At 39.8% G+C, this 26,437-nt stretch overlaps 1 protein-coding gene across 1 annotated transcript in view; it reads right to left on the bottom strand.

Moving 5' to 3' along the window:
* Window positions 1–25,905, bottom strand: part of pard6a (par-6 family cell polarity regulator alpha) — a 102,055-nt gene extending 76,150 nt beyond the window's left edge. Inside the window, exons 1-2 of the mRNA XM_072547442.1 lie at window positions 25,772–25,905; window positions 24,902–25,124 (exon numbers count right to left, since the gene is read on the bottom strand). Coding sequence (XP_072403543.1) covers window positions 24,902–25,124; window positions 25,772–25,870 — 322 coding nt within the window. The 5' untranslated portion in view covers window positions 25,871–25,905. The remainder of the gene's footprint in view (window positions 1–24,901; window positions 25,125–25,771) is intronic.
* Window positions 25,906–26,437: the final 532 nt, after the last annotated feature.

Here is a 26,437-nt window from a genome sequence, read left to right as displayed (position 1 = left end):
GATCCTCTGTACTCTGAAGGTGGCTGGTCAGGTAGATAGAGCAGTCAAGAAGGCATATGGTATGCTTGCCTTCATCGGATAGGGTATTGAGTATAAGAGCTGGCAAGTCATGTTAAAATTGTACAGGAAACTTTGGTTTGGCCACATTTAGAATTCTGTGTACAAGTTTGGTCACTATATTACCAAAAGAATGAGAATGCTTTGGAGAGGGTGCACAGAGGTTTACGAGGATATTGTGAGGTATGGAAGCTATGAAGAGAGGTGGAGTAGATTAGGATTATTTTCATTAGAGAAAAGGAGTTGGGGGGGGCCTGATTGAGGTCTACAAAATCATGAAGGGTATGGACAGGGTGGTGGATAGAGATAAAAACTTTTTCCCCCAGGGTGAGAGATCCAATAATGAGGTCATGCATTTAAGGTGGGAGGTGAAAAGTTTAAGGGGGATACACACAGAAAGTACTTTATACAGAGGGTGGTAGGTGCCTGGAACACTGTGCCTGCAAAGGTAATAAAGGCAGGTAATGGTAGATTCACTTAAGGTGCATCTGGACATTTGCACGAGTAGGTGGGGAGCAGAGGGATACAGATCCTTAGGAATTGGGCAATAGGTTTAGTCAGTGGATTTGGATTGGCTCAGGCTTGGAGGGCCAAAGGGCCTGTTCCTGGGCTGTAAATTTTCTTTGTTCTCAGTATTTAAACAGAAAGGCTGCACTATATATTTTATGCCATTGCAACTCTTTAGATACATTTTTCTACTTCAAGGTGTGATTAATACAAATGTATTTTGAAATAGTATAATTAAGATGTCTGCAGCTTTAGTAAATACGTACACATTTTGGGCAGCAGGAAAAAAGTATTTTTTACCCCCCAGTGGTGGTGTCCAATAATTGTGGCCTGGTTGAAATAGACAGCCTCTATTGTCTAGACGCACTGCTCTTATTTGTTTGGTAGCCTTAGATGACACGAGTTATTGAAATCATGCTTTGTAGAGAGCTTGGGCAATTAAATTAGTCTAATGCAAATGCATTTCAAAACAAAAATCAATAAACTGAGCCCTTGGGAGAACTCAGGATATCTTAAACCTAGGAGAAAGCAATAATGGTTTCTAACATACTTCAGCTGGTACGAAATTCCTTTGATGGAAAGATTAAACTCCCTTGCTTTATCCAAACAGTAATTGAGAAAAATCTCAAACAATTGTGGCTAGTAGTTTATTAGCAGCCATCCAAACATAATTGCAGTCCACTCCAAGCAAATTAGTCAGGGAGCGTTAAAGTAGAAACCTTCAGTAAAACTCTCAACCATTCTAGATTGTGGGGGTCAGTTTTGCTTAGTGAGATGCCAAGTATATGGGTTCAATTCCCAATCACCAGCTGAGTATACCACAAGGGACTCTCCTCAAACTCTTCGAGTTGGAGTCAGAGACATACAGCATGGAAACAGACCCTTTGGTCCAACTCATTCATGCCAACCAGATATCCCAACCTAATCTAGTCCAATTTGCTAGCATTTTGCCCCATATCCCTCTAAACCTTTTCTATTCATATAGCCATCCAGACACCTCTTAAGGGTTGCAATTGTACTAGCTTCCACCATTTTGTCTGGCAGCACATTCAATACACACCAACCTCTATGAAAAAAAAAACACCCCTTAGGTCCCTTTCCCCTCTCACCCTAATCCTATGCCCTCTAGTTCTGGACTCCCCCATCCCAGGGAAAAAAAGACTGTCTATTTATCCTATCCATGCCGCTCATGGTTTTATAAACCTCTATAAAGGTCACCCCTCAGCCTTCGATACTCCAGGGAAAATAGCCTCCGCCTATTCAACCTCTCCCTATGGCTCAAATCCTCTGACCCTGGCAACATCTTTGTAAATCTTTTCTGAACCCTTTCAAGTTTCACTACATCCTTCAGATAGGAAAGAGACCAGAATTGCATGCAATATTCCAAGTGGCCTAACCAACATCCTGAACAGCCACATGACCTCCCAACTCCTGTACTCAATACTCTGACCAATAAAGGAAAGCATATCGAATGCCTTCTTCACTATCCTATCTACTGGTGCCTCCACTTTCAAGGAGCTGTGAACCTGCTCTTCAAGGTCTCTTTGTTCAGCAACACTTCCTACGACCTTCCCATTAAAAGGTACAAGTCCTGCTAATGTTTGCTTTCTCAAAAATGCAGCACCTCACATTTATCTGAATTAAACTATCTGCCACTCAGCCCATTGATCCATCTGATCAAGATCCCATTGTAATCTGAGGTAACCTTCTTCACGATCCACTACACCTCCAATTTTGGTGTCATCTGCAAGCTTATTAATTACACTTCTGTTCATATCCAAATCATTTATATAAAAATGAAGAAAAGTAGCAGACCCAGCATCGATCCTGGTGGCACTCCACTGGTCACAGGTGTCCAGATTGAAAAAACAGCTTCCACCACCACCCTCTGTCTTTTACCTTCAAGCCAGTTCTGTATCCAAATGGCTAGTTCTCACCATAGTTCTCCCATAGGGAACTTTGTCAAATGCCTTACTGAAGTCCATACAGATCATGTCTACCACCCTCCCCTCAATCCCCTTTGTTAATTCTTAAAAAAAAAATCAAGTTTGAGAGACAGGATTTCCCACAAAGCCACGTTGACTATCCCTAATCAGTCCCTGCCTTTCCAAATACATGTAAAGCCTGTCCCTCAGGATTCCCTCCAACCACCTGCCCACCACTGAACATCAGGCTCACCAGTCCAGAGTTCCCTGGCTTGTCCTGACCACGTTTAAATAATGGTACCACATTAGCTGACCTCCAGTCTTCTGGCACATCACCTGTGATTATCAAATGATACAAATATCTCAGCAAGGGGCCCAATCACTTCTTTAGCTTCCCACAGAGTTCTAGGGTATATCTGATCAGGTCCTGGTGATTTATCCACCTTTATGCATTTCAAAACATCCAGCACTTCCTCCTCTGTAATATGGACATTTTTCAAGATGTCATCATCTATTTCCCCACATTCTATATCTTTCCATGTCCTTCTCTATAGTAAACATTGATGCAAAATACTCAATTAGTATCTCCCCTATCTTCCGCAGCTCCACACAAAGGCTGTCTTGCTGAGCTTTGAGGAGCCCTATTCACTCCTTAGTTACCCTTTTGTCCTTAAATGTATTTGTAAAAACTCTTCTCCTTAACCCAATTTGCCAAAGCTATCTCATGTCCCCTTTTTGCCCTCCTGATTTCCCTCTTAAGTAAACTCCTACTACTTTTATACTCTAAGGATTCACTCACTCAATCTCGCTGGTCTGCACCTGACATATGCTTCTTTTTTTTTTAAAACCCAAACCCACAATTTCTCTAGTCATCCAGCATTCCCTACACCAGCCTTTCCATCCACCCAAACAGGAATATACTTTCTCTGGATTCTCATTCTCATTTCTGAAGGCTTCCCATTTTCCAGCCATCCTTTTACCCATGAACATCTGCAATCAGCTTTTGAAAGTTCGTGCCTAATACCGTCAAAATTAGCCTTCCTCCAATTTAGAACTGGTCTATCCTTTTCCATCACTATCATTTCCCCCCCACTGACACCTCAGTCACCTGCCCTGCCTTATTTCCCAGTAGGTGGTCAGGTTGTGCACCTTCTCTAGTAGGTACATCCACAGTGACTTAATTTTCTTGTACACTTAAAATTCCTCTCCATCTAAGCCAACACCACTATGGCAGTCCCAGTCTATGTTTGAAAAGTTAAAATCCCCTACCATAACCACCCTATTATTCTTACAGATAACTGAGATCTCCTTACAAGTTTGTTTCACATTTTTCCAATGACAATTAGGGGGTCTATAATACAATCCCAAGAAGGTGATCATCCTTTTATGTCTCAGTTCCACCCAAACAAACTTCCCTGGATGTATTTCTGGGAGAATATCCTCCCCACGTCTCTCTCTCTCTCTCACACACACACACACAATGCCAGTCCCCCATGTCCCTAGTTCATCTGCCTTCTCTGTTAGGCCTCTTGCAATGAAATAAATGCAGTTTAATTTATTAGTCCTACTTTGTTCCTGCCTGCTATGACTGTTTGACTTGTTTCTTTTCTCAACTGTACAAGTCTCAGATTGATCTCTTTCCTTATTCTCACCCTGGGTCCCCTCCTTACTAGTTTAAATCCTCCCAAGCAGCTCTAGCAAATCTCCCTGCCAGTATATATTAGTCCCCATCCGATTCAGGTGCAATCCGTCCTTCTTGTACAGGTCACTTTACCCAAGAAGAGATTCCAATGATCCAACAGAAATGTGAATCCTTCTCCCATACACCAGCTCCTCAACCATGCATTCATCTGCTCTATCCTCCTATTCCTACCCTCACTAGCTCATAATATCTGGATTACTCCCAGTGCTATTACCCTAGAGAACCTCCTTTTTAAAATTCCTGCATAACTTGATATTCTCCCTTCATAATCTCATCCTTTTCCCTTCCTAGGTCATTGGTTCCAATGCATATAATGACCTCCTGCTGGTTGCTCTCCTCATCGAGAACGTTCCCTCTCAGACATCCTTGATCCTGACACCAGAGGGGCAATACACCATTCTGATTTTTCGATGCTGGCCACAGAAATGTCTGTCTGTGCCCCTGACTAGAGAGTCAAATTGATTGCTTGGAACCAGATCTACCCCTCATTACATTAGAGCCAGCCTTGCTACCAGAAACTTGGCTGTTCATTATATATTCCCCTGAAAGTCCATCACCTCCTACATTTTCCAAAACAGCATACTTGTTTGAAATGCGGATTGCCACAGAAGACTCCTGTACTACCAGCCTACCTTTCTTGGAATTAACCCATCTACTTGACCGTATCTGTAGCTTTTCTCCCTTCCTATAACTGCCATCCATCACACCTAGCTATGGTAAATTCCTCATTGCCTCTGTTGCTCCAACCAATCCATTCAATCTGACAGGATTCACAAACATTTATTGCAGACATAATCCTCAGTAGCCCTTAAACTCTCCTGAAACGTGCACATCACTCTACTAAAGGCCATTTTGCTCCTTCCAATCTACAGACCCAGAAAATAGCACCATCTTATTGCTCTGCAAATCACTGCTCCAGGTTAACTTAAAAAGATAAGCCGTAAGTATTAAGATTTACTCGAGGCAGATCCCAATAAAAACTAATCAAGGATTTAGAGTAAGGCTATACTTAACTATCTGTTTATGCTTTGACCTCTCCCAAACCGGTTCCTTCAAGATCAATTGTGAAGTTCGCTGTTTTCCTAGACACGTTCAGATGTCCAGCGACACATTAATTCAAACAGCAAAGGCAGTACTGTACAGATTCATTGCTGTGTTAGTTAATAGTGTGCGTTTCTTTCTCTCCCCCTTACGGACCATGTGCTTGCTGCCTTTGTCTGTCTGTCTCCCTTTTAAAAAGTGCTATTGTTCTCCCACCTGAGGTATGGTGGCCCTCAGGTTAAATCATTACCAGTCATCTTTTTCTAATGGGTGCAGCCCTATGATCTGGTAAAACTATGGCGACAACAAATTCAAGATTTAAATCACTAACAGAACATACAGCACACTATTATTGATAAAATTCAAATCTGAAAGGCTCCAAGACATCTAATTTTCAAACATTTCAATTCAAGCAATAGTAACCATTTAAGATTTGCACGATTATTTTGTAAAAGGTTTAGATATACAATGCTAACAAATTATGTACATTTCCTCCTTAATGTATTACTTTATCTTTTTCCCCCATTTGTTTCTGCTGCTGATATTTAAGTGGGTATGTTTCATATAACCCTCACTCAGCTACCAATAAACACACAAGCATCAGGTTGGGTCAGCACAGATTGAGAGATTTATATAGAGAAAGGCTGGAAGTAGATGACAGAAGAATATCGACATTACAGTCTTGAAATTTTAGGTATTTATAAATTCATACAAAATACATCCTGCTCCAAAAAAAAGGAAATAAAAAAATTAAGACATGCCACTATAGCTCACTTATAATCAGCTGGACCTGATCTTTTCCCTATTGACAACATTGCATTGTGATGCATTTTCAGGAACTAAACCTGTCAAAAAACAAACATCCCAAAATAGCACCATGTCACATTAAAGAACAGAACAATGCCTTTCATTACTTAGAAACCATAGTAGTTTTGGGAGTAAATCCAAAAGTAGAACACATTTCCTTTAATCGGAAAAGTGGAAAGAGGGTGCATAAAAAACAAAATTTCAGAGAGGTGTCACATTTGATTTGCGCTCAATCAAATTTTACTCAGCAACAGAAGACCCCAGTGAACAGGCAAGGTCAGTTTGACCTGAATTTGCAAAAGGAAAAGACAATGTTATCATTACTAAGTCACCACAAATCAAAATTGGTATAAGGTTACATAATCAAATTAGACTAGTTTAATGAAATCAGTGTTTCCGGTCAATATCTTTAAAAACGGACAGTTAATTCTATTTCGTTGTCCTGCACAGAATTTTAAAACAGTTCCACGTGTAAAGCAGACTGTATCAGGGAAGACTTAGAGTAGTGGCAGTGTTATTTGACTAGTAAACCGAAAGGCTCTGGGGACTCTGATTCAAATCCCATCATAGATGCTGTTGGAACTTATTACAACTTGAATGTATAAGTAATTCTGGAATTGAAACAGAAATCAGTAACAGGGACCATGAAGATTGTTTGTAAAAGAAACTCATCCAATTCATTAATGACATTTTGGAAGGGAGGTCTACTATCCATACATAACCTGGCTAACACTATAATCTACAGAGTAGCAATGAGATTGATTTTTAAATTGTTTTTTGAAATCATCTAGCAAACTATTCAGATTATAGCAAACTGCTGTAGAAATTTCAAAGGGATCAAGAAGTGCACTGTTCCAAATGGGTCAATACAGTAGCTGACCACCACCCTCGGTGACAATTAACAATGTGTAACAAATACTTGCCTTCCCAGGAATTTAAAAATAAATAAAATTTGACTAAAATTTTAATTTGCCACACCATGCAAAAGTATGAAAAGATGAATTGTGAAGAATGTAACAGATGAACGATGGTGTCAATATTGCAGTTTCCCATTTGTTCAAAGGGTTAAGAAACAAACAGTTTTATACAGCAACACTGTTGGTATCCTTCATTCAGGAGTTTAGTAACTTCCCTGGACACTTCCCCAGATGTCATAGAATCAGAGTTTGCCCATAGTATTAGGTAGAAACCATTCAGGCCAGTGAGGCTGCACGGACACTCCGAAGAGCATCCCACCCAGACCCACCCTATCCCCATAACCCTGCATTTGCCATGACAAATCCAACTAGCCTGTACATCCTGGTCACCATAGGGCAATTTAACATGGCCAATTCACCTAACCTCCACATCTTTAGACAGTGGGAGAAAATGAGCACATCCAAAAGGAAGCCCACAAAAAGGTGGGGAGAATGTGCAAACTCCAGACAGACTGTCACCCAGGACTTGCTGTAGGAGAATTTTGTATGAAGTAAATCATTATTTTTGTGGATGCAAGACCAAACATTCCCTAGGGTAGGATTAAAGCATTGTTCAAGAACTCTAGAATAACTCAAGTGTTTAATATTCAGGTTATTTCAGAAAGCATAATTAATTCTGCCATGAGGTCAGGATTGATACACAATAGGAAAATGGTCTTCTGCTAGATAGTCAAAACAGCTATTGATCAACAAGATTACATTAGGATAACAACAAGCAATTACTAGTAGATTTGGCAGCAGTTGAACAAAATTAAAGTAGTTACAGATTAATTAAGCTAAACAAAAATGTCTTCCTGGCTGAAAACACAAATATGTTGATACAGATCGGTTGTTTTAAAATGAAGTATTAAACAGCTTACTTGTAAATGCTAAGTAGCAAAAAAACTTCAGTGTTACATTTAAAAAGATATGCTGTTGAAGATTTTCATTTTGCACATCAGACAGGTGCAAGATTTCCCCTTAAAATGTGGTATTCTGTGAGAAATGGGGGCTGATTGGTTGCCAAACAGACCAACTATTGCCAAAGGGAACATATGAGATAATGGTTATCCCACAAGCTTTTGTTCAACTCAAATGGCCAAAATGCCTGGTCATGCTCCATTTACAGAGGACAGTGCCTTAAGAATTAATACATGTAGATTCTAGCAAGCAAATGAGCCACATTGCAAGCCTGACTGCTGATCTTAAATTAGTTCTTAGTATCATTCTTAACATTGATTTTCTGACAGCACAATCAAACAATCACCTCTATTGGGCACAGTTTTGCCAAACATAGGCTAGTTAGATTAGTGCTGTCATGAACAGATAAAGGGAGATGTTGTTTAGCAGCACCTTAACCAATCAGAATCCTTTTCTCTAATAAATTGCTATTTTCTGAAATTTGATATTCTTGCATCAGTCCTGATAAATAAGAGGTGAAAAACTTATAGCACTTATCACCACCCAACCCCTGCATCTCCACCGCACCCCCCCATGCAATGCTTGAGGCTTAGTCTTTTTAAAATTCTACAAATTTCATATACAGTTGAGTTTTAATTTATAAAACCAGTTTCTTTCCCAAGAGCTTTGTTGATTCACACTCACCACACCCCCCGCCCCAAAATTTAACAATGTAAATACAGAGTTGGTGCATCTTACAAGTAGGCTTGTTCCTAAAAACATTGGAAAATGCTTTGTTTCACAAGAAAGTCCTGCATGCATAAATTAGATTACATCATACAGCAAACATTTTGAACAATACCAGCATAAGAGCAATGAATTACTATTTCACTCCACCCCCTCTGCTCTCAACCACCAAGTGCAGGAATCCTTTCCAGTTCCTGTTTGATGGAATGTAGTTTGGTTACTGGCTACAGGATGACAATTCTCCCACAAACTATTTTATGCATGACAAAAGCACATACGTACATTCAAAATAATGGTATCTACTGTCACAACTGTGAAGTCACACTGGCCTGAAACTCATTGCTGTCAAACTGCATTCTGATGAAGGTGACTCCTGACTCAGTTGAACTTTACATTGAGGAACCTACTGTCTAAGATACTATTTTAAGAATACTGATGGAAGACAAGCTCATCAGATACTTAACAGGAAATATATAGCTGCATTCACTAGAGAAAAAAGAAAAAGGACCAAATTGAAAAAACAAGTTAGCCCCTCTCTCATTTAAACAGATAGCAAGAGATTAGTCAGGGTTGAGGGAGGACATTGCAAATGTACTTGTCTAGAATTAAAACAAAGATGGAGTTAGACTGACAACTGATGTAGTGTCCTAAACTTGAATTGAGTGATGAGTATTAATAGACAATTGTGTTAAATGAGAGCTATCACATCTCAGTAAATTGATCTCTTTACTTGTACTGTTCAAATTTGAAGAAAAACTGATTGCAATATGGTGTGTTTGTTTTTGCCACATGTTGATTCCCATGTTATATGTCTTCATAAATTTTCAATTTAGGATTGAAAATAGAAGTATCTATCCCTATGATCTCAATAAAACAAAACCAGAGCATTGTACACAATTATCCATTCATGAAAGCTTCACAGACACCAGAGATAAATCTTATAACTTTTACTTCCACTCTCCAGCCCATGCAAGTTATCTTACACTTTACCACCATATACTTCAGACTACTTTTACACCAGAATTTTTGTCAGCCAGCCAGCATAAATGCTCCCATCTTTCTTTTGTGGGGGTTGGGTCAGTAAGAGGAATTAGCAATATACAAGATTATCATACAGCCTGCTTTTGAAAACCAATTTCGTATTTTTACAAAGCAAAAAAAAAGCTTTAAACCACATTAATTTAAAGCAAATAGCTTTAAATAGTTTATACAAGACAATGCCAATCAGAAGCAGACAATTTCAATAAGATAGTTAAGTGATCAACAAGACAAATCTTCAGTGGTGGTAATGCAGTTTATTTTTGAAGCAAAAATTACAAGTGTGATTTCACTCAAATTTTCACAAAGCCTGCTTATAGGTATTTTTATTTTCCCGTGAGTATTGATGGGTTTAAAAAGCAAATTCCAAAGTTTTCCAATAAAATTATTGGTTCCGCTTATAACCAGCAAGAATTAGCCATCTGAATGTGGCAGCAAGTAATTCTAAACAGGACATCACTATTTATTGGTCGCCAGCTACCAATTTGATTAATTCAACTTATACTAACCATTAGGCTCTGTAGATTGCCTATGAAGCATCACTGTCAATCCATTTTGCATAAAGTACCAAAACTTCTGTTTAGCAGTGGTATCTTCTTTCATTTGGTGTATATCAATCTGGGCAAGGTATTGACATCTTACATTAATCTGAAATTCTCATTGTCTGGTCATTAATCAAAGTGTTAAAATCAACAAACTGCGTCCAGAGATCACAAGTGAACTTTACTAATTATATAACAATGAGAAATAGGTTCCATTGCTTTATCACTCAACCCAAGTTCTGCAGTGCCTCTGCCAAAACTGTCACCAAAATGTGATGCTATTACCTCAATGACCATATCCCCACTTTCCAGTACTCCTGAAAAATAGAATACTAGTCAATTATACTAATTGCTTGTACCTATAATATTGAGTTGCCAAAAGAATCAACTTGTTGTTTCCTTACAAGGTGAAAGATATGGTGCTGAGAAAGCACAGCTGGTCAGGCAGCATCCAAGGAACAGGAGAATCGATACTGAGCATAAGCCCTTCATCAGGAAATCACCCAAGAATGCAGAATGTCAAATCTCACCTAAAAATGATTACAACTGAAACATAGATTTAATTTCTACAGTGCAAACTTTCAACATTCTGAATGCCCAGTAACTGAACATAGTATGTTTAGGCTAATCCAGTTGGAGAAACCTACTTTCGTTAAAAAAATGTGGCAAGCTTTCATCACCCAAAATGGTAGTTTATACTTTAGTGTTCAATTCTGATGAGGTCAGAAGTCAAAACCAGGTTATAGAGCTAGGCAGTGCTTAGAGTGGTGACGTAGATGTGTCCATGTTGGACTGGGGTGGACGTGGTTAGAGGTCACATGGCACCAGGTTTAGTCAGACAGGTTTATTTGAAATCAAGAAGGAGCATCACTCCGAAAGCATCAGGTGACATCAAGTTTATGCAGACATGCAAGAAAGCAAAGAAGATCTCAAAAGCGTTATAGATCACGTCATTCAAGTTGACCTGCTGCTACACACTGACTACACAGAGACTTTGCTGTCGCACCTTTCAAATCACAATATTCTTGTATACTAGCACAGATGCTGCAACCTTCAAATTGAGATAGATGTTGTCAGCTTGTGCCCAGGGTACAGCAGACTAGCTATGAGACACCTGTCAAGCAAATGAAGCAATAGAACTATATCACCTACATGCACACAAGGATGGGAAATTGCAGAAATTTGGCATCACCATCAGCAGTAACCAAGCCTCCAAAGTACCACTGTTGAAACTCGTACCACCACAGAAATCCATACTCAACTTATCTGACCACACCTTTCAGCCAGATGAAATAAAAGTTCCAGCCAAGGGCTCAATTGTTTGCCCCACTATCAAAATGGACCTCACTGGTCTTGTGGCAGATAGAGGAACTCATCAGATAAATAAGGGTCCAGGAATTGTTCCACAAGCCAAGGTGTCAATAGTGAGCCCAATGAGACAACCAATGATCCAGAACAGTCGACAGATATCCATAGCACAGTGACCAAAGTCCAGTCAAATTGGACCACTCCACAAGGCTGCTGCCCTAGACTTGACATGTCTGCTCAAGCCATCAGGAGATGCATTAATGCTAGATTCATCAGCGGTGCTCACAATATAGCATAGAACTTCACCCAAGCACAAAGCAACAGCATCCAGGGTCTCAAGACCAACTGCAGCATAATCAAACCAGCAGACAAAGGAGGAGCCATCGTCATAGAGAACAGAATTGATTGCTGCAAAGAACAACTGAACAATTAGGAACACTAGATAAAGTACCTGCTGATCAGACCAAAGAACACTTCACCTAACAAAAGGGACAATACTCAAAGCTTGTGATTTCAAATAAACCTGTTGGACTATAACCTGGTTTAGTGTACCTTCAAACCTTGTCCACCCAGTCCAACACCAACATGTCCACATCACACTGCCAAGCACAGTGCAGTGGACTCACTTTGGTGTGGCAACCTCTGCCACATATAGAGGAATATAGTGTGTTTAGAAGATGCATGATTCACCAGTTCCTTTCTCTAGGTTCCCTTCTCAGCCAGCTGGGCTTTGGATCTTTGCTAATACTGACAGTCAGTAACCACCTCTCAGTTGTCAGTGTCAGTGTTAGCATCCAGCATCTTCACACCTCGCAGGCTAGTGTCTTTGTAGCAGAGTTACAGGTGCCTGAAAGATCTGACCCAAATCAGTTCACCATGTAGATCTTTGACTATATGGCCATAATCTATTCAATGATTATGACTGGGACAGTGCAGACATGTTAGTTTAACAATAAGTGTTGTGGAAGCATTTTGTTATATTGTGTAATGGTTAGTGATGGTAGAGGCTCCAACTTTACTTCTACACCTTCCAAACACCCATACCTCTGCTACAAAGACACTGGCATGTGAGATATGACTTGACCAGGAATCTCTTCCTTCCGTCCTCCAAATCCCTACCAGTTGCCATTGGCATATGCTGGAAAGACTTGTAGGTTGGTTTTCAACCTGTTCAGCTGCATTATATGTTGGCCATTGAGTCTTAAGATGGGAATTGAACACTTAAGCTTCTGGCTCAGAGGCAGGGCTACTAATCACTGAAGCACAAGACCCCCTCAGCAGTAAGTATCCTTATAGAATTAACACAACAGGACCGGAGAGTTGGTGACCTTGTTTTGTCAAGAGATGGCAAGGATGTCAGAGATCGAAGATGGAAACCAAATACAGTTTTCTCTTGTCCAGCTCAGGGGAGACCAGGACAATGATTATCAGCACCATATAATTGCCGTGAACTGGTGTTGCACAGATCTCTTCAAAATTATCCTACAGGATTAAAAACGGTACTATAAAATAGTCACAGTCTCATCTCATTTTTTCTGAGAATCTCTCATAGATAAGATCCAATGTCTTTTTTTACTTACCTTCTAAAATGCAAAATTGGCACCATACCTCAATACGCTCTACGAATCTTGCACGGTCAATTCCAAGACCTGCCCTATAATACCTTGGGACATCTTAAAATGAATCTGAAGCAGGATTTTAAATTTAAAAACTGTTAATGTTACACAATATCATTGGGATCCTGGCTAGCCTCCACAATAGGTATGACAACCAAAGACCTATACCATCTCGAGTGTCACGTCAACAAGCAGCATTCAAACAAACATCGCTATAGCAAAAGTAAATTGGAGAGAATACAACATGAGCAAAGTCACCCAAATCTATTTGTCCAAAAGTCTCTGGAACCCAACTCTTAGTCAAAAGTTCCAGGTGTTAAAAGCATATTCACTTCCATTTAGCTTCAGTGTTTCCACTGGGGAGACAGGCCGCCTACTTTCAGGGAACACCTCTGGGGGGACACCTGCACCAACCAACCCAACCGCCCTGTGGCAGGACACTAACTCCCCCTCCCACTCCGCTAAAGGACATGGAGGTCCTTGGCCTCCTCCATCGCCAGACCATGGCAACACGACGCCTGGAGGAAGGGCACCTCATCTTCTGCCTAGGAACCCCTCTAACCACAAGGGCTGAATGCAGATTTCTCCAGCTTACTCATTTCCCCTCCCCCCACCTTTTCTCAGTCCCAACCCTCGAACTCAGCACCGCCTTCTTGAGCTGCAATCTTCTTCCCGACCTCTCCGCCCCCACCCCCTCTCTGGCCTATCACCCTCACCTTAACCTCTTTCCACCTATTGCATTCCCAATGCCCCTCCCCCTAGTCCCTCCTCTCTACTAATTAATCTTAGCCTGCTAGGCACATCTTCCTCATTCCTGAAGAAGGGTTTATGCCCGAAATGTCGATTCTCCTTCTCAATTGATGCTGCCTGACCTACTGCGCTTTTCCAGCAACACATTTTTCAGCTCTCTCCTAACTTAGGAGTTAGTCAACTTTGCAAAACAATTCAAGAACAGCTACAATTGGTTCAAATACTAAAGCAAAATTCATCTGGGATTTACAGATACACTTAATGTCTCCAATTAAATTTGCGCCAGTAAGATTACTGCTAATCTGTACAATACCACCATTTGACTATTTTATACCCCTCAATGTCAATTAACTTGCATCTGTACATATGCTTTCAGAGGAATAAATTCCAAAATTTCCACTCCCCCCTGTGAAGATTGCTTCCTAGTTTTTAAATATTCAAAGTCTATTTAAGATTGTGCCCTCATCTGCTGGAATTAAGAAAATACTTTCCCCATAACTAAATGCCTTCATGATTTTAAACACCCCAAGTCTTCTTCACTTAATTATTTCAAAATCAATATAATACAAGCTGCTCTTGTATAATTGGTGATTATGAGCTGTATCCACTTCAATACTTTTGTTTCCCAAAACTGGATGCAAACCAAGGCAGTGAAAGCTAGTGGCTCTGAAATCTAGTTCCTCAATTTCAGAATCCAGCCTAACTTGGCATTATCTAGAAGTTTGGGTCAAACTTTACTACTTAAATCCTTTTTTTTTTTAAAATTTCCACCATCATAGAAGACAACTCCATTACACAGATTTTTTTGTTTTAAAAAGCACTTGTACTGCAGCTTTGAGACATATCTGGAACTTCCTTGATCCACTTGCACTTTGCTTCTCTACAGTTCTTAATACTTAAATTTGTCAGAATCAAATTAAATGACCTTAGATGGTGTTCAATATGGTGGAATGAAGTGCATGTTCTATTACTTCCTGTTCCCATCTACAGAACTTATTGTTCCTTCTCACTTTAGATGTTATCTCTACTCTTTCATACAGATCATGAACATGTAAGAAAAATTCCTAGTCAAATATCTGAACCCCTCTAATAATTCCTAAACCAGGTCAAGATTACTTTATATGAGGTTGAACAAAAATTGGAAATTTTTTATCAAAAAAAAAGTGAGTTTGATAAAGTGCATATAGATAACATCTGTTACCACAGCCCTATCCATTGCACAAAACCATCTTTAAAAAAAAGATTAAGACAGACTGCACTTTGATATTAAGGACAGTTCAAGTACAAGCTGCTTTTATTTGATAAAAGCAGAATACTATTTTATATTTACAATATCTGCAAAATCAAAGAAAATACTGCAGAAACTCAGCAGGTCTGGCAACATCTGTTGAGAGAGCAAGAAAGAGTCAGAGTCCAGATTGGTATGACATCTTCTGGGTAACACCACCATTTAAAATTGTGAAAATTTGGGAAGATATTACCTTGGTAGCCAAATTTGAAAGTGAAATCTGTGCTAATCTTTCCAGAATGCACCCTCCTTGATTCACTTCATTTCCCTTAAGCTCAAGTCAACAATTTAGTCCAAGAATGGAAAGGTTCTCAAGAGTCATCATGCTTGAAACATTAATTCTGCTTTTCTGTACAGATGCTACCAGACCAGAGTTTCTCCAGCACTTTAATTTGTTTTGCTTTCATTTAGCAAAGTTAATTAAAACATGTCTCCCAAAAAAAGTTCTCAGTTAAGTGCTAGCAGATAGACTGCAAATTTACCTAAAAAAATGGTTTGTCTACATAAACACCGTCTACACCACAATCCAGTAACATCAACACAATTTAGTATAAAAGCAGCTCATCAGCCACAAAACTACCAATACTACTAAACCAGAAACTAAGCCTGATCAGTACCAAAAGGACAGACTTGTGTGAGGGGATACGCACATTGAAACAGAAGCCTTAAATATAGGTTTTCCACATGGATTTTAAGTGACTGAACATACTTTGTGATCACCCACATTTAGCAATGTGGACAATTATTGATAGTGAAGTTTCTCCCCCTCCATCATCCTATCAAAACTGATCCAGTGCCCATTTGTTCAAATCCATTCAAAATATTTCATAGCTGTGTTGAAATATTTGCAATTACAAAATAAACCGAAGACCATGGATTGCTTTTTAGGCAGAATTTAACCTTCATGTTGCAACTCAGAAGGTAGCTCACACAAACTGACCTGGCATAATATTGCACAGTACTCAAGTCAGCTACTGCCCATAAAGCAGCAAAACAAATAATTCTAAAAAGACAGAATGACATAACCCAAGAGCAATTAAGTACAGATATACTCATTAGGAGAGAGTCAATATTTATCCACTCAAGTTTACATAAATTGGCATCTACCCAAGAAATGCCATCATTTTGTGGGAAATGCAAAGTAGGAATGCTACATTAAAATACCAATAGATGCCTCAATGAGTTTATTCTGAATAACTGGACCAGATAAACCAAAATAAAAGGCCCAATTCAATTGAATACAAAGCAAAATATCTCACCGATGTTGGGAATACAAAATGGAAACCCGACAAAGACCGTTATTGTTACAGATATTCAAATAGTTTATTTGCACTTTTTCCTAACGTGCACCAATTTCACCAGACTGCCTACCTAATTAGATAATTAAAATCCCAGCAGTTTTAGTGTGTTGTGACTCACATCATAAGTATCACATGATTATGTACTTACGGGGTAGTATTGACATGGACAGTTTAATTATGCAGTATATTTAAACATATACGACCACCAAATGTACAAAGCTTTGGCAAGGATTGAAAAATATGCATGACAAAGGATTTACATTGTGGAACACAATCTCATTGACAGGTTTACAAACCCCAATAAACCTCTAAATCCAGCAAAGGCCTATTTACTGGCACAGTAATTTCCCATGTTCAAAACTGGCAAAATTAAAACTTCACCAGACCTGTAAGCATCTCTCTTGCAAATATCACTTACATAAGTTTCATTGATAATCAAAAAGATAATTTGTCAGTTAAAAAGTGACTGATTCATTAGTAGACATATGTGCAGTCTTGGAATCAATCTACACCAAACGTATCAATATCAATCATAATTTGGATTCATAACTCATTCTTCAGGACGAAGTAATGCTGTCCTCAGCAAAGATAGCCAGAGAAACTGTTGCAGCCTTAACTTGGTAGAGAATATAGATGGTTTGATCAGCTGATCAGTAGCAAATTGAATTCAATCTAAATAAGTGAGAGGTGATGCACCTGAGCAGAACAAACAAGGCAAGGAAATAGATGAATAGCAGGACCTTGGGAGGCAAAGGATCAGAGGGACCTGGGTATGCATGTCCTTTTATCTTAAGGGACTGATGGACATGTAGATAAAGTGGTTATGATTGTATATGGGATGCTCGCTGAGGTTTAAGAGCAAGGAGGATATGTTGGAACTGTTCATAAGATATTCGTTAGGCTACAGCTAGAGTAGAGTAGAGTAGAGTATTGTGTGCAATTCTGGAATCCACATTGGAGGAGAGATGTGATTGCATTGGGAAAAAAAAAGGGTGTAGAGGAGATTTACCAGGAGGTTGCCTGGGCTGGAGTGTTTAGTTATGAGGAAAGATTGGATAGACTGGGATCAGTCTTTTGGGAGGAGATCAAGGGGAGACGGAGATGTATAAAATTATGACAGTAGACATGAAGGAACGTTCCTCTTCAGAAGAGGAATCAGTTACTAGGATCATAGATTTAAGGAAAGGGACATGAGGTTTAGAGGGGTTGACAGGAGTCATCGTTTGCACCCAAAGGTTGGTGGGAATCTGGAACTCACTGCTTGTAAAATCAACAGAGGCAGAAAGCCTTATATATTTTAGTATTTAAGCGTACACTTGTTATGCCAAGGCATACAAGGTTTGGGCCAAGTGCTGTAAAATGGGATTAGAATAGTTAGATGGTTGAATTTTCGCCAATCAAAAACAATGAGCCGAAGAGCCTTTTTCTGTGCTGACTTCTGACTCAGCTGTACTCAAAAGCAAATTTGCTGACCATTCTTTATGAACACATCACTGATACCAAAGCACTTGCGTGACAGAACTACCCATTTTAAAAAGGTCAGAGGTGACATGCTGGTGTCTCTGCATCAGCAAACATTCAGGCACTAGGTCAACTCCATCTATAAAAAGAAAACTGCTTCTTGACCAAAATGCACAGCACTTCATATAAATTAAACTTATTTACCCAAGCAGAACTTGCATCACGTTACATTTTCTAATGTTTTTTAAAAACAGAAAAACATCCTATTGCATTGGTCACAAAAGCACCAACCTATACATTTGAGTCCCAGTGACTCCACCCAATGTAGTGTCCCTCCAGAAAATTTTCCAACTTGTTATAATATCTCAAACTATGCTAAATATTTGTAAAGTTTACACATTAGCTTTTGCAAAATATTTGGGGGGGGGGGGGGGGGGGGGGGAAAGAGGTGGAGCAGGAGAAGAGCACTAATATATCATTTTGTCTACCTAGTAGAATAACTCTTTTACTACACGCGTAATAAGAAAACACCTGCACCTTGTTCTGCATTTTCACTGATGGATAGAAAATTCTTACAATCTAAGATAGTAGAAACCAAAATCAATTTTAAAAAAGTTAACTCAGCAAATACTTGTATGCGGTTTTGGAATTGGTAAGGTCTTTATATCAGTATTGCTCGAATATATCCAAGCATTTAGAGTCAGATGTACAGCATGGAAACAGACCTTTTAGTCCAATTTGTCTATGCCAATCAGATATCCCAAGTTAAATCTAGTCCCATTTGTCCCATATCCTTCTAAACCCCTTCCTATTCATGTACCCATCCAAATGCCTTCTAAATGTCGTAATCTTACCAGCCTCCACCACTTCCTCTGGAAGCTCATTCCATACACGCACCACCCTGTGTGAAAACACTGCCCCTTAGGTCCTTTATAAATCGTTTCCCCCCTCACCTTAAACCTATGCTCTCTAGTTCTGGATTGCCATCCTCCAGGGAAGGGACTTGTCTATGTACCCTATCCATACCCCTCATGATTTTATAAACCTCTAAGGTCAGTTGCAGCCTATGATGCTCCAGGGAAAACAACCCCAGCCTATTCAGCCAGTAAACTTTGTTTGGACCCTTTCAAGTTTCATTAGGTTACATTACAGTGTGGAAACAGGCCCTTCGGCCCAACAAGTCCACACCAACCCGCAGAAGCGCAACCCACCCATATCCCTACATTTACCCCTTACCTAACACCACGGGCAATTTAGCATGGCCAATTCACCTGACCTGCACATCTTTGGACTGTGGGAGGAAACCGGAGCACCCGGAGGAAACCCACGCAGACATGGGGAGAACGTGCAAACCCCACACAGTCAGTCGCCTGAGGCGGGAATTGAACCAGGGTTTCCGTCCACTGTGCCGACACAACATCCTTCCTCTGAGAGGCACAAAGACACCAAAACTGCACACAAGATTCCAAAGTCGCCTAACCAATGTCCTAAACAGCTGCTTTAAAAACTCTTCAATATATGCCACCGCATTCTCGAATCTTAGCAGTAAGCCATTTGATTACCTACCAGAAAAACACTGAACAAACATGTCTCAAAAAAAAACTTTAAAGCAATCAAAATGTTACCAATTCAAAATAAAAGGGCTAACTCAGAGACTGCATCAAACCCAATAAATTTCAGAAAATTTATATTTAAATCAGATAGACATAAATGCTATTGGAACGTGGCTCAGCAATCCCAAACAGAGGTCACATTTTGCAAAAGCTAAGCCAACTACAGTGAGGCTTTATATATGCCAAGTGTAGAAACTTCACTGGAGCATATCAAACAAAAAGTTGACATTCTTCCCACTTATGTGACAGTTAGGGATACACAAGCAAAATATTGATCAGAGGTAGATTTTAAAAAGGAGAACCTCAAAAGGAAAAAAGGTACATTTGAAAAATTGATTGTCTGTTAAGCTTAACAGAATCAATTTTTCAAATGTATAATTTCAGTTACATCACACTGCAAATTTTTGCTATAAATTCTGTGTTACGATTGAGCCCTCCACAATCACCTGATGAAGGAGCGTTGCTCCAAAAGCTAGTGTGCTTCCAATTAAACCTGTTGGACTATAACCTGGTGTTGTGATTTTTAACTCTTCATAAGATAAGCCCTGCAGTCCAGGCAGCATCCTGGTAAACCTCCTCTGAACAGTCTCCAAATCATCCACATCTTTCCAATAATAGGGCGACCAGAACTGGATGCAGTATTCAAAGTGCGGTCTAACCAAAGTTTTATAGAACTGCAACAAGATCTCACGACTCTTAAACTCAATCCCCTTTTTAATGAAAGCCAAAAACACCACATGCTTTCTTAACAACCCTGTCCACTTGGGTGGCCATTTTAAGGGATCTATGTACCTGCACACTGCCATGAATCCTATCCTTAATCCTGTACTCAGCTTTCAAATGCATCACCTCACATTTATCCAGGTTGAACTCCATCTGCCACCTCAGCCCATCTCTGCATCCTGTCAATGTCCCGCTGCAGCCTACAACAGCCCTCTATGCGGTCAACAACACCTCCAACCTTTGTGTCATCTGCAAACTTGCTGATCCATCCTTCAATCCCTTCATCCAAGTCATTAATAAAAGTTACAAACAGTAGAGGCCCAAGGACAGAGCCCTGTTGGACACCACTCACCAGACTTCCAGGCAGAATATTTTCCTTCTACTACCACTTGCTGTGTTCTGTTGGCCAGCCAATTCTGTATCCAGACAGCTAAGTTCCCTTGTATCCCATTCTTCCTGACCTTCTGAATGAGCCTACCATGGGGAACCTTATCAAATGCCTTGCTGAAGTAGACCAGATCAGGTAAACATGGCAGTTTCCTTCCCTAAGGGACACCAGTGAACCAGATGGTGTTGTCCAAGTCAATAGCTTCATAGTCATTTTGTTTTAAATTTCATTGAACTCAAAGTCCACCACCTGGATTTGAACCCAGGTCCCCAGAATATTACCTTGGTCTCTGGATTAAGAGTCCAACGATAATACCAGTAGACCATTACCTCCCCCATCAAGAGACCAAATTTGCAGTGTGTCTCAGGCTGGAGAAGATTTCAAAAATAGGGAGCAGAGATTTTGTAGAGACTTAAATTTTAAACATTCTCAACCTTTAACATTGCTCAGCAGGGAGCCACTGTAGGTCACCAAACAGGGGTGATGGGTGAATAGGACTTGGTGAGTGTTAGGGCACAGACACTTTTACAAAAGATTTAACACAAGACTGGCTAGGAATGAGTGGAATAATCATGTCTAGAGGTAAGGTGACACATGAATAAAGGATTCATAAGTCAAGGAGCTGAAATGATGTTTTTGGCACTGGTACATAAGTGCAAATAAGTAATCTTAACATATGGCACAAATAAGTGTTTAGAAACTCATTTCAGGTCAGATATGAAAAGATTATAACATTCTGATTCAGCTTCAGACTGTTTCTAGCAAGAGGAATGGAACCAGTGACTAGCAAAAGAATTTATGGTTGAGATATGATGGAGAGGCAATAGCTTCAATCTCACCAATATTTAGTTGGAGAACATTTCAGTTCCCTCAGTAAAAGATAGTGGAAAGACCAGAGCCAGTATGAGGTACAGATAGATGATAACACCAAGGGATGAGAAAGAGGTGGTACCAATGAAAGACCCCTGGTAAAAATCAGGAGGTGGAATTGGAGTAACTGTTCTGGATACAGATAAATACAAAGCACAAGTGTGCTTGTGGTGCAGTGGTAGTGTCCCTACTTGAGGCAGGAGGCCTGAGTTCAGGTCTCAACTGCACCACAGGGGTGTAATAGTACCTCTGGACAGGATTAAATTGAAATGAAAAGCATCAAGATGACAGTAGAAGCATTGGAGGACAGTAGTATGGATTTGGTTCAGTGAATTATGTTAAAGAGTGTAGACAGATCAGGAAAATTGCAAAGAAGAGCTTAACTTTTGACAATCTTACTAGCTGTCACGTGCCATGTTGAAAGGCCTCATCTGAGTACTATGACAAGGTTAGAAACCTAAATCAGAAGGATTCAACTTGGGAGTCCAGGAACAAAAATTTGATATGTTCAAGGACACAAAAGGAATGAAAAAGGTTGGAAATGGAGATATTATCTGCAATGTTTAAAGGGGCCAGAGGGGTTTTTCTTTCAAGAAAAGTGACTGCCACATTTGTAGGAATGCACAGGACAACATCCAGGAAGAACATATGGTTGGTTCTCATCTCATCAGATATTGCCAAGGGAAGTTGAGTAGTTAAAAGATTATTGGGAAGGGAATCAAGTGAAAAATGTAAATTTCATAAGAAAGTAAGCTGCGAGGCAACATTAAAAAAGGGAATTATGAGAAAAACCTTAAGCCAGACATTTAGACTAGTGGGCTAGGGAAAGAAAAATAGCCACACACCCAATTGATCAAATAGTTTCAAATTTTGTGACAACAAATTCTATGAGCTGCTCATATTTAGAGGGGAGGAAGAAGTTGCAAGTTACTTGTATTCCAAGATGGTTCTGGAATATTAAGCAGTTAAGTTTGAGAGCAGCATTTATTAGTGCTGAATGTAGTCTAGCCAGATTAACCAGAATTGAATGGCCAAAACATTCAGCAACCTTATCCTTTCAACTCTAATCTTAAATGGTGTGATGAAAGCAGTACCTAGGGAGCAATCAGTGAGCGTTTTCATGGGGATGAGGTGATTGAAGGTGGAGGCAAGGAAATGTTGAGCAAAACAGTACAGGTGGAGGGCTTAAAGCTAGAAATGTAAATGTTTTCAAAAATTACTTGTAGGTCACATAGGAAAGTAAGGTAGGAGAGGAAAGGAAGGGAGTAAGGAAAAAGCTAGAAAGAGGAAGTGCTCAGAAATGGGCTTATCAATGATTGGAGAATCAAGGTCAGGTAAGGTAACATGATCAAAAAGCTAGTTGATGTTGCTTGTTAAGCTTAAGATTAAGGAAGGATTGAAGATCAGTAAACGTAAGAGAGCGCGTGACAGCAAGAGAGAGGATAGTAAATTGAGATGAAGGTTGAACTCACTAGAATGATGTTCCTGCAGGTGAGGAAGGAAAGTGATAGTACTTCAATAATTTTATTAAATATACACTTGGGTAGATATTAGGGAATGAGATCTTCAGGCAAGGAGGATAGTAAAAGTGAGATATTCAAATGATGCACTTGAAGTGATGGGAAGGACGCATCAATAGACCAAGGGAAGAGTTGGTGTTAAAGGCACACTGCCACTGCAATAATCTGGATGGTACGAATGATGGAAACTTCAGCCATGAGATAGCTTCACAAAGCAGCAAGTATCATCATTCCTCAGTCAGGTTTCCATCAGGGTGATGTTAGTGCAATCATCCACAACATGCTTAAAAGGTGGAAATAGCCTTGTTCACACATAAATGGACATTGGAGAGACAAGGAGAGGATTGGTGAGGTTTGATCCACAGTCTGAGTCCACACAGCCAATGCTGGGATGTTTGGATTAGACATGGACAGACTAGATGTAGGGAAAGTAGTCCCAGCAGGTGTGCTGTGCAGTGAAGTGAAGAACAGTAAATACCTTCTGCAAAAGTTAAATCTTTGAAATCTCTTCCATCAAAACAATTGTTAATGCTTGAGCTATTAAGTACTTTAATTACGAGTTATGAAACCCCTCCAACCTGCAGCTTAATTCTTTCCAAAGGATTGTTAACTCAATTTACATATATTAAGACACTATCATTTTGACAACAGAAAGTCAACTAGAGGTATAAATGTTTGCTTTTAATGGAATTGAAAGTGCATTTCAGAACGTTGCCTCAGGATGACTGAATAACAAATATCTAACTGGATGATTAAATAAATGTACTGAGTACAACATATTTTAATCGTTGAATCTAAAGCCATTCACAATTCACCAGAGAAGTCACGGCATACTGTTACTCAAATTACAGTAGGTAGTCAAAGAATGACTTTGCTTTGCACATGAACTTCTCATGTATGGTATTTGAAATTGTAATGCATTGTTAAAGCATTTGTGAGGCCTTCAGACTTTCCTCTGCTGTTTGGATCAGTAGTTGACGATGTAATCAAAAGGTACTTGAAAGCAACAGACCCCAACATTTTGTTTCCAGCTTTTAAATAAGAGAGTTGGGACATTAAAAGCTTATTGCTGCAAGCGTTATAGCTTATACTGATACCTATAAACCATCCACTCTGCAGAGTTCAGTGAACAAGGGGACGGTTTAGAATCACATCAGCATATTGCAAATGTTAGAATCCTAGAAGACTAATAAACTGTCAAAGTGGGGTGCACATTTGGTCAATTTTATTCAAATACCCATGGGATAGCTTTGTAGCAGCCTAAAGCATTTTGTTTGAATGCCCTCCCTTTCCTAGGAACCCTGCAGTGAGAAATTACCATTAGCTTCAAAAGTAATATTTTAAGTTACTAAAATGTAATCAATGATTTGTATAGGGAACTGGAAATTTAATTCATTTCTCCTAAAATCTGTTTTTTTTTAAAAACTGTTTATTTTTATCCCCAATCAGACAGTGGTAACAGTGAGTCACCGTCTTATTTGCGCTAAATATAAATTCAGGCAAGGTGAATAATGGATAAATCTTTGGATAAAAATAGCACTTTCGTCGAAAGAGACTGCACACTACTTTTATGCCTAGTACTTTCAAATCAGGATTCCGTGCATGGCCAAGGCCTTTTACAACCACAGAAATAAAGCCTTTTATAATCCTAATCTAGGCTATATAAAACGAGAAGTGATTGAAGCAGATTTACACTGTTTTCAATAGTTTAACTCACTACCAAATTCCGCTTTACTCTCGCCATGCATCTCAAAATCAAAATCCCTTTCGAGGGAAAAAAACATCTTCGACGACCAAAGGTTGCAATAAAAAGGATGCCGTTTAGCAGGTGTTGGACTTACCTCGTCTCTGAATGATGACTCGCAGTAGAGGATTGGCAGATGAGAGCGCTTTGTGGTAATTGTCATCGTTGTTGATGGGCAACAAATCCCCGTGGATATCGGTGTATCCCAACAACACGTCCACGCAGGGGATCTGATGGACGGCTTGAATCAGCTGGTAAAATTCCTGGAAACCACCTACACTTGAACGTTTTAGAGCAAATCTTCTAAATTCAGCATCGAACTGCGAAAGAGAGAAAATGAGGGGGAAAAAATAGGGTTGCAGCACCTACACGTTTAAGTTCATTAATTCCCAGTTTTCTAATTTAATGAGATGAACACATTTTTCCAATTTGTTAATGGTAACATCGCTCTCGCAAGCGAAGCCCTGCCTTTCAACTCTTCGCAACACGCAGTGTTAAATATGGCTCCAATATTGCGATCATAATTCACATTATGGGATGGTGAGAAACTAGCACCATCACTCAAAGTGTGTCGATGGAGGAAGCAAGAATAAACAAGAGCAGCTGCAACATTAACTGTCAGATCCAGAACAATTACAAGCGTCTTTCCTTCCCCCGCGAAAGAAGGTAAGGTTTGTTTACATTAATAGCGGATCAATTCACTCCCAGGAGAAGCACGTCTTAAGTAACCGTAGTCCATCCGCTGTTGTGAACATAACACCAGACCCTCTGGAAAACACCCAGAAGGCAGCGATCAACCAAGCTAAGACCCTTTATTTTGCATTCTTACAGAAGATCTACCACCTTAAATCACCGGCAAAAAAAAGCAAAATCCCACTGTACCACAGACTTTGATATATGAAGCCAGTTTTGCGTGGAGAGAAATATTGCTTTCACAAAATGAATCAATAACTGTGCAGATATCTACCTTGCTTTTCACCTCAATAATATTATCCACAGTTCTAGCAGGCGTCCTGTGGTGTTTGGACATGGTCTCCCTGCGTTGTCCGCAGTCGTTCTTAACCATATACTGATGAGACTCCGCTGCAGGTAGCTGCACTCTTACCGTATACAACTAGCTTCTGCGAGAATACCCACTGGCCTGGCTCGACGTCACCACGCGATGTTGGCTCCCGCCTCCTCAAATTCATGAATGGCTGCTTGAGGGGATCGGGGCGTGGCCGGCACAGGTATCGTTATGACGTCATCTGGAATGTTACCGTGAAGTAACGATGGCAACACTAGAACGCGATCGAAATTTGCACCATTTCAAGAGAATGGTTCTCAGACACTCCGTCCAAACCACTTTACAAACGCTGTAAATAATGATTAGGTTTATATGAAATATCGAGTGTTGCCATATTTGTGCAAAGCAAGATCCCGCAACTAGTAGTGTGAATGAACACAATCTAATTTTGGTGACACTTCACAGATACATCGCTTCAGTTTCACTGAAGTGGCAACTAAGTAGAAATTATGACAGCAGAAAGCAACTAATTAACAAGAACAACCAAAAGCAGAAATTGGTGGACAAACTAAACAGGTTTAGCCTGCTGTGAAGGGAAATTGTTAACGTTTCGAGGCAAGTGGCCCT

Source organism: Chiloscyllium punctatum, chromosome 26, assembly GCF_047496795.1.
Source record: "Chiloscyllium punctatum isolate Juve2018m chromosome 26, sChiPun1.3, whole genome shotgun sequence".
Taxonomy (NCBI): domain Eukaryota; kingdom Metazoa; phylum Chordata; class Chondrichthyes; order Orectolobiformes; family Hemiscylliidae; genus Chiloscyllium; species Chiloscyllium punctatum.
Note: the sequence above shows the minus strand (reverse complement) of the source record. Positions and strands in the feature narration are given on the sequence as shown.